Consider the following 9,964-nt stretch of genomic DNA (forward strand, 5'->3'; position numbering starts at 1 on the left):
AATGTGAAATGAAAAAAGCAAGGTAAATATTTGTAATGCTCTACAAGAAAGTTAAGATTTAAATAATAACATTATTTTCAGAACCTCTTCGTGATTCTTTGAAGGGGAAAAGCTCCTATGTACTCACTGTCTGTCTTTGTGCCTTGTCATTTAAAGCTTGTTATTGGCACCCTTTCTTCCCAGATCTTCTTTTCTTGAATTACTAGACCCTTAAAACATTCAATTTTTTCCATTTTTAATTTTGCAGATAAACTAAAATCATTATTGCAAAAATTATCATGTTTGAACAATAAAAATTCTCCAATTTCACTAAGCATTCAATCACCAATTAAGCTTATTGATCACATTGACAGTTGTAGGGTTGTGTTGCTTCCCAATGGGAAAAAAATACAGAAAAGAACAGAATCAGTAATTTGAATTACACTTTCCAAGAAACAAGTTCAACATGAAACACCCCTACATAGAGTGGAAGCTAGCATACTACTGTTACTTCAGTTGATCACTTGAGGAACTATTTTAGATTATGACAATAAGAAATATAAGTATGTATTGAATGGAGGGAAATGAGTAAATTGTTTCATGTCATTATTTTTAAATAAGAAATTGAATATAAAATGGTGGAAATGACAAAGAATGAAAAAAAGCAAACTAACACAATATTAAACCAAATTTAGAAGACTCAAACTTCCTTTTATGATACAAAACAGCCTAAGCTTCATAATTATTTCAAGAGTTTCTGACTGCTCAAATACTGAAAAATTTAGAATATTGTCTAGGAAAAAGGAGGTAAATTCTAAAGATAAAATATTACCCCTAAACCAAAACTATTTCTGTGCCCAGAATTATAACTTAAAGACAATTGGCTAGTCAAATGTTCCTACTGCTTAGGGTCTTCCTAAGGGCAACTTTAATATCTTTGTTCCTAAAGCTGTAGATTATGGGATTCAACATGGGAACAACATGGGTGTAAAAGACAGAAGAGATTTTTCCTTCATTTAATGATCCAGATGAGGAGGGTTTGAAATACGAAAGTGCACATGAACCAAAGAAGAGAAAAACAGCAATAATGTGGGCACTACAGGTTCTGAAGGCTTTGGATCTTCCCTCAGAGGAGGTGATGCGCAAGATACTGGAGAGGATGGACGCATAGGAGATAAAGATAGTTGAAGTAGGAACAACAAGGTTGATGCCTGCAACAACAAATATTACAACCTCGTTGACATATGTGCTCGTGCAGGAGAGCTGGAGCAAAGGAGGAATATCACAGAAGTAGTGGTTGATGGTGTTGGCATCACAGAAGGTCAGTCTCAGCATGCATGCAGTGTGAGCCACAGCACTAGAAAATGAGATAAAGTAGGAACCAAACATAAGGCTCAAACATAGTTTAGGAGACATGACACTATTATACAACAATGAATTGCAGATGGCCATGTAGCGATCATAGGCCATTGAAGTCAACACATAACACTCAGAAACAACAAAGAAACAAAAGAAATAGACTTGGGTCATACATTCAATATAAGAAATAGAATTTTTCATTAATATAAAGTTCATCAGCATTTGGGGAGTGAACACAGAACAATAGCATATATCTACAAAGGACAAGTTAAAGAGAAAAAAGTACATAGGGGTGTGGAGGTGAGAATTCAGGACAGTCAGAATTATCAAACATAAATTTCCCAATGCAGTGACCAGATACATTGCTAGAAACAGAAAAAACAAGGGCATTTGGAGTTCAGGCTTTTCTGTTAATCCTACCAGAATAAATTCAGTCACCAAAGAAATATTTACTGCATCCATTCTTCCTGAAGACAATCTGTGAACAGGAAATAGAGGTGCCTTAGAGGATGATCCATACTCAGTCATGGATCCTTCCCACCTATGAGTTATATGTTGGGAATGTTTCTTCTAGTGCATGCTAATCCTATAGAATCATGTTCTGCAGCCACAAAAAAAAATATCAAGTCAGAAATCTAGTAGTACCAAATTTTAGTATTTTTGAAAAATGAGAAGACTACACTAAGACGGGTTCAACCTTTTCCCATCTCCTGTTTTCTTTGATTACAACATTAAAATTGGTAGCATATGCCTGAACAGTACAGTGCTGGCTACTGCTACAGATTCACCTTTGCTGTGGTATGAATGGAAAACATGTGCCTAATTTAAAATTAAAAGAACAAGGACAGGGCAGAGAGAATGTGTGGCCTGTTCTCATGTCACAAAGTCATAAATCTGGAAGACTTGAATTCTGACCATGCAGAACTGCAGTGGAGATGCTGCAACTTACTGGCAATAAATGCCTCTTAACACTATCCGATTCTCCTCAATTCTTTTCTGCTGGTTTCACTTGTGTCTCATTTGGCACAGGAAAAGGGAGATACTTGCTGAAGCCCATCATATAAAGAGTATGGAGTCAGAAAGTAGAGGGGGTGTGGAGGATTTATGAGGAATTGAGTGAGGGAAGACTGTAATCAGAATATATTATATGAAACATCTATTTTCAACAAAATAAAAGTTAAAACAAATATTCATTAAAGAGGGGAGTGTCTTACTATACCTTAAATTCAGAAACTTATGATTTTTTTATTCCAAACCTTGGAGCTCTCTTCCTTTCCCATTTATTTCAGTTCATGTGTATAAATAATTCATATTCAAAGGTTCCATATATTTCAATTTAAAGAAGATATACAGAGACTTAATTTTCCTGGAACAATTTCTGAAATACAGAACATTCTTTGTGATTAAGGCTTTGATGCTTTCTGCGAGCAGAGAAAAGGCACTTTAACCTCAGGATGTATGTGCTTATGAGAAGGGCAGAAGAATGTTCTGGCTCTTCCTCAGAGGATAACATTCAAATCAAAGAAGGAGCTGAGGAAGCTGTATTACATTTTGGATCATTATTCTAATTTCCCGAGGGACCCACAATTATACTTATCCTTTCCATTCACTCCAGAGAATGAGCATCCTCCTGTGTGGATAGAGAGACAGATTTTTGCCTCCCCAATTATCTTGGTAGGGAAATCTGAGTTTGGAGTTTCTCTTCTCTTGCTACCTGTAGTTAAGTAAGAAATTGTCCCCAGGTCCTGCTCTGTGTCTGTAAGCTGTAGAGTATTGTACAAGTCACTAACAGTGCTTTGCAACCAGAATCATCACAGATGCTACTTGAAAAGTGCGTTCCTGGACAAAGACATTATGAGGAGACATGGGGAAAAGTCTTAATGAGGCCTCAAGAAATGATGAAGGACTGAAGACAGCCCAAGAACACTGAGAGTGTTACAAATGTTCTGTTTTATAGAAGAAACATTCATCAATTGACTATCAAGTATCAAATTGTTAGTGTGAACTCATATAAAGAAGTAACATTATATGAACAGAGAGATTGTATTTAATGTATTTAGCAATATATGGAAATATATATAACACCAATTAAGGAAATATAAACTCTAAATTTTAGAGAGAGAATAGTGGTGTGCACTGGAAGGGCTGGGTTCAGGAAAAGGAAAGCAGAAATTTTATGTAATTATATTTTAATTTTAAAAGATAAAATTATTAAATAACTCACAGAGATCCGCCTGCCTCTGCCTCCAGAGTGCTTGGATTAAAGGCCTGTGCCACCAATTCCCTGGCTGAGTTCCCTTTCTTTACTCCAAGTATTATCCTATTCACTAACTACCTCTCTCAAAATTGCTTAAGTTTTTGGGCTCTTTTAATTTTATTTTTATTAACATATATATGTGCAAAAATATGAAAATCAATCCATTCTCTGTAAAACAAACACCATGTTTTCTTCCTTGTTTTTATTAGATTTTATATACATACATACAATTTTATACATAAATATGATATAAATGTAGGGGAACAAAGAATCTAATATGAGCAGGTAAGGAGGAAATATGATCTTTTTGTCACAGGTTTTTATATGAAAATCTTCTTATTTCACATAATAATATTTACAATATATATACACAATGCCAATTTTGAAAATTAATAATATATACTGAGATCATATTGATAATATATATTGATATATATATTTAACATCATATATAATAAAATATATTGAGATATATTTAGCATCATTACACATAATTATATATAATATTCATATATAAGGACTTCAAATGTCCTTATCAAATGTAAAACATCTAAGGTATTCAAAATGATTTTTTTCAATATTTTAAAAATGTAGAGATTGGCAAAATGGTTGTATTCTAATAGGAAAACTGCAGACAGACATTATACACAGAGAACCGAAAGACCATCCAAAACCTAGAGACCACGAGTTCATTCTCGGGGGGGGGGGCAGTTTAAATAGCTGGTAGGAATGGTCTTGACCCTTTCTGGGTAGGGAATCACCATTTTGGGGGGCTTTCTCAGAGGTGGAGTTTGAACTGAGGCAATTCCCAAGGGAGGGAGCTTTGAAATGGAACTTTGCACCCAACATTCCAGAAATGGATGCCAGGGGGCTGGGATGAAACCCCTAACTAAACACATACCATAAAATAAAATGCACATTAATTAGGATACACAATCTTGCTTGTTCTAAGCTGAAGGACATTCTCTTTCGATTCTGCAGAATCCAGGACACTGTAACACTTAAACATGGCCTTTCTAATGGAAGGTACATTATACACAACAATGATGAAAGAGATTGACAGAGGCCTTGTCTATTTTATGAATTATTCCAGATTTCTTCAAGGAACTTTTGTGTGGTTTTATTTTTGTTGTTGTTATTTGCTTGTTTGTTTGTTTTTTGGTTTGGCTTTTTTTAAAAAAAATAAAAGTTGCTCACTGCCTATTGGTTTGACTCTTAAGCTTCAGTTCATCCAGCCGAGACTGGAATAAAGTTTAAAGGATACATTATATGTTGGATTCCATTCATTTTAAAGAGTATCTAAATGTAACCCCATGTGTATGCACATTTGGGTAAAGAATTTTTAGCAAAACCTTAATCTTTGTAGTTTATTTAGATATTCAGAAAACTACATTACTATTTTAAAAGTACTGTTTTCAAAATGTGTCCTCTTCTGGTCCAACTATAACTACACCCCAGTGAATGCTACTATTCATAGATTGTATACCAGTAACTCTGAGTACAGCTAAGCTATTATCTGTACCTTTGGGTGGCTGTCAATATTGGTGGGTTTCCTGCCCTATGCATTAAAGGTCAGGTTTGCTGGACCTTCAGAATTCTCAGTTAACTACTTCCGCCATTCTCAGTGGAGGTGTGTCTGCTCTATTAAAGAGAAAAGAAGCTATAAGTTTTTCTTTGTTTTCATTTTCTTCTACAGTAACTTAAAGTGAGAAGTTTGTGACAGTGTTTTTTTTTTAATTTTCTTTTTCTTTTTATTGATTTATGTTGTTGTTGTTGTTTTGTTTTTTGAGACAGGGTCACTCTACATAGCCCTGGCTCTCTAGGAACTCACTAAGTAGACCACACTGGATTTGAACCCACAAACACCTGGCTGCCTCTGCCTCTCTGGAGTGCTAAGATTAAAGGTGTGTGCCACCACTGTTAGCTGAACCTTAAACTTTTGACTTCACTAATTTAAGTAAAATATTAAAATTATCCATTCAATGGGTGCATTTTTTTATCTTTGTTCTTTTTTTTAATTAATTAATTTATTTGATTATTAAAGATGTCTGCCTCTTCCCCGCCACCACCTCCCATTACCCCCCTCCCCCAATCAAGTCTTCCTCCCTCCTCAGCCCAAAGAGCAAGCAGGTTTCCCTGCCCTGTGGGAGGTCCAAGGACCATCCACCTCCATCCAGGTCTATTAAGGTGAGCATCCACACTATCTTGGCCATTCTTACAGGTATAAGATGGAATCTCAAAGTTGTTTTGATTTGCATTTCTCTGATGACAGGATGTTAAACATTTCCTTAAGCGTCTTTCAGCCATTTTAGATGTCCCTGTTCAGAGTTCTCTGTTTAGGTCTCCATTTTTTTTATTGAATTATTTGTTCTTTTGATGACCAATTTCTTGAGTTCTTTGTATACTTTGGAGATCAGACCTCTGCCTCATGTGGGGTTCGTGAAAATCTTTTCCCATTTTGTAGGCTGTCTTAGTGGTGAGTATCCCCACCTGCCATATTTGAAAGCTTTTAAGGAAACATAACCAACCTGCCTAATCAGGAATGCTAAAGAGGAGGACACAGAAGAATCAAAAGTTCCAGGGAGACTTTTGATTGCATTCTAAACAGACACATATGCCTATCACTCTGGCTTTCAGAATACTGAAAGAATAGAACTAAATAAATGTTTAATTTTCTAGGAATTTCCTACTGGGAGGAAAGATCAAAGCACTATGGGCAATTTGTACGCCAGAAGAGGAACTTGTCTCATGTAGAACGATGAACAACTTTCAGAACACTTTGTAAGAAAGACTGGTCATCAAGGAGAAACAAAACTGAGAGAGTAATGGATGGGAACAGAGCATGGCCAGACCACGTAGGTATACATGGATTTGCTATCTATTTAAATTTTACCATCAAGTCAGGTTTCCCTAAAGATGGACTTGTGGAGCAAGTGTCACCAAAACTCTTCCCACTTTTGCTTCATTGGGTGATTTTCATATTTGGTTTTTCACTATTAATTTGGCTTTTATTTATTTATATTTGAAATACTATTTTAAATACATCATCACTGGTGTTCAAATGGCTGCTGAAGTGTTTCTCCTTGCACTATATGTTGACAGTATTAAGGTCATTGTATAGGTTATCCAAGAATTATATTCATCTTTGCTTTACTTCCCCTGGTTCTATTAATAAACAACCTTGTCTGTGTTTAATCACCCAACTCTAAGGACCATATCTGCCATTTATTGGTCTAATAGCTTCATATACAATGTGTGTTTTATTATGGAGTCCAATCTCTTTGACCTCTTTGCATCTTCTTTGTATATGCAGCTCTCCCTCCTTCTTCACTTTTCTGTAGATATATGTAGAAACTGTTGATAATATCCTTTTCTGCTTCCACTGTTGGTGTGTATACCTGGTTGATTTTCAATCATTTATGGGTAGGTACCTGAGCTTGCCTTTTTTGGGCCAAACTGGATAGCACTAATGCCACACCTGCTGCATGCTTTCCCTCTCCATCTGAGTTTAAGATCTTGTATTTGTTTACTGCAAGTTATCACGTTCCTGTCCAATGAGTTTCTGTCACTCCAACGACATCCCACCAGAAGTGACTGAGCTCATGCGTGAGCAAGCCAGTTCCTCCAACTGTGTTAAGTGTTCTCACATTTCAGGTTCCTGTTGTGCTGACTTTTTGGTGTGAGGAACTGCCTTTCCTGTCCATTTCCATCAGCTCCCATTTTCCCTTTTGGCTTTAAGAGTGACATATCATCTGTCCTGCACTTAGGACATGGAGGTGTGTGGGGGGCACTGTCAGATTCTGGTACTTTAACACAGTTGTTTCTGTTGAACTTGTCCATATTGGGTTTCAGGGTCTGAATTGATGAGGACAACAGATCAGGTCTCTTTCTCTTCATGGGATAGCCTTTAACCAAGTAGCTGTACCTCTTCCCACCCACGTACTATTTTCCCAGAATCCAGAGGACCTAGCTGGTCACTTTGAGTCTTACTATAGAGGAGGTAGCTAACATGAAATGAAGAAATATATAATATTGACAGGAGCAAAATAGAGGAAGCTATCAAAAGAGCAAAACACTGAAAGGTTCCAGGAATAAATGACATCATGGTGAAAGAGCAAGATGGAGACAGCTCCTGAATGGGTACAGGAGCCAAGGTGCTTCTCAGACTCTTCAGAGAGTTATGGGAACATAAAATGATTGCTACAGAATGGAATCACTCATTTATCATTCCCATAAAAGGAAGAAGGACAAGTTGGACTGCTCAAATTACAGGGGTATTAGTTTGTTGTGACATAGCAGCAAGATCTTATCATCCATTATCCTGAACAGAGTACAGAGGAAATGCTAGCAGAAGCTCAGTGCGAATTTAGAGCTAACAGGAACGCAATAGATGAGATCTTCATTTTGAGGTAACTGGAAGAAAAATACAAAGAATTTTGAAAAGACATATATCTGTTACAACATCTTCAGGAAGAAACTCAATAGCATTTGGAGGAAAGGATTTTGAGAAAAATGAGGTTTTACAGGTATCCAGAGAAAATCTAAACACTAGAAAATGCCTATAATGATACGTTTACATCAGTTAAAGTCTGTGGAAAACTAAGTGATCAGTTTAAGGTAATCGTCGGTGTGTTGCACGGATGCAACCTCTCATCACTACTCTTTAATATATTCCTGGAATCCATAATAGCAGCAGCCTTGCAGGATGAGGAGATAGTCATACAGATAGGTGGTGTGTGAATCAACTTGTGTGTCGTGGAAAATACATTCGTACTTGCTGAAATCCAAATGAGCTGCAGGCAGTGGTAAATAGAGTGGTGGAGGTAAGTGAAAAAAAAACCACCTTGATGTGAAATTAAACATTGAGAAGACTGAGACATAGCACATGTGAAGGGTGAACAAGGATTTTAACATTGTGATAAAGAATCCGAACATCAGTCAACTTTGTTTATCTGGAAAGAAACCTTAGTTCAAAGAAGAGAACTATTTCAGACATGAAGAGGCAGATAGGGATAGCAAGGGCTGCATTCCAGGAACTAGGAAAGGTTTTATCAGCAGGAAACATAACAACAACGACAAAATTACAAGTATATGTGACACTTGTCTTGAGCTGCCTTCTTTACAACTCTGAAATCTATACAACTAAATGCTCCTTAGAATAGCAGCTGAATGTGTTTGAGATGGCGTGTCTCTGGAAGAGCCTAGGTGTCATATGAAGAGATAAGTGTACCGGCGTAAATGAAAGGCGAACGGAAATTATAATAAAATATTCAGCTTTAATTAGGGAAAGACTCACAGAACCGAAGTTCCAGCGGAGAACAGGAAAGCAGAAGAAGAAGGCGCGGCTGTGAGCATGCCTGCAATCTTTATAAGTAAAAAATATCCTCGGGGTATCCCACCCCCTGCTAGCAAGGTGATTGGCTGGGTCTCCCCTACAGATAAGCTGTGCAACAATGACATTAAGAAATATCTCCATATACAGAAGGAAGTAAGCTACAGTATATTTCTTTTTTTTCTCATTTTTTATTCTTTTTTAATTAAAATTTCCAACTGCTCCCCGTTTCCCATTTCTCTCCCCCTCCTCCCACATATTGCCCCCTCCCCCCACGCCCCTCCCCCTATCCCCACTCCTCTTCTCCTCCCCCTAGTCCACTCCCCCTCCCTCTCGATACTGAAGAGCAGTCCAAATTCCCTGCCCTACAGGAAGACCAAGGTCCTCCCACTTCTATCTAGGTCCAGGAAGGTGAGCATCCAAACAGGCTAAGCTCCCACAAAGCCACTTCATGTATTAGGATCGAAACCTAGTGCCATTGTCCGCCATGTTCAGAGAGTCCAGTTTCAACCCATGCTTATTCAGTCCCAGTCCAGCTGGCCTTGGAGAGCTCCCAATAGATCAGTTCCACTGTCACAGTGAGTGGGTGCACGCCTCGTGGTCCTGATTTCCTTGCTCATGTTCTCCCTCCTTCTGCTCCTCATTTGGACCTTAAGAGCTCAGACCGTTGCTCCAAATTGGGTCTCTGTCTCTCTCTTGATACATCGCCAGATGAAAGTTCCCGTGCCATTCTCCTTGGCCTCTCGTCAGCTCTCATTGTCCGCCACATTCGGAGAGTCCGGTTTTATTCCATGTTTTTTCAGTAGCAGTCCAGCTGGCCTTGGTGAGCTCCCAATAGATCAGCCCCACTGTCTCAGTGGTTGGGTGCACCCCTCACGGTCCTGACTTCCTTGTTCATGTTCTCTCTCCTTCTGCTCCTCATTATAACCTTGGGAACTCAGTCCGGTGCTCCAGTGTGGGTCTCTGTCTCTATCTCCATCCATCGCTAGATGAAGGTTCTATGGCAATATGCAAGATATTCATCAGTATAATTATAG

General features: G+C 37.9%; 1 protein-coding gene across 1 annotated transcript; it reads right to left on the reverse strand.

The window, feature by feature from the left end:
* Positions 1–867: 867 nt before the first annotated feature.
* Positions 868–1,800, reverse strand: LOC130873094 (olfactory receptor 8B3-like). Its single transcript, XM_057767640.1, has one exon. The coding sequence runs from the start codon at positions 1,798–1,800 to the stop codon at positions 868–870; it is 933 nt and encodes a 310-aa protein (XP_057623623.1).
* Positions 1,801–9,964: the final 8,164 nt, after the last annotated feature.

Source organism: Chionomys nivalis, chromosome 4 (genome assembly GCF_950005125.1).
Source record: "Chionomys nivalis chromosome 4, mChiNiv1.1, whole genome shotgun sequence".
In the NCBI taxonomy this organism is placed as follows: Eukaryota; Metazoa; Chordata; class Mammalia; order Rodentia; family Cricetidae; genus Chionomys; species Chionomys nivalis.

Excerpts from the sequence above, each read along its gene's own strand:
- LOC130873094 (XM_057767640.1), bottom strand. The coding sequence starts at position 1,800 with ATGGATGCAGTAAATATTTCTTTGGTGACTGAATTTATTCTGGTAGGA.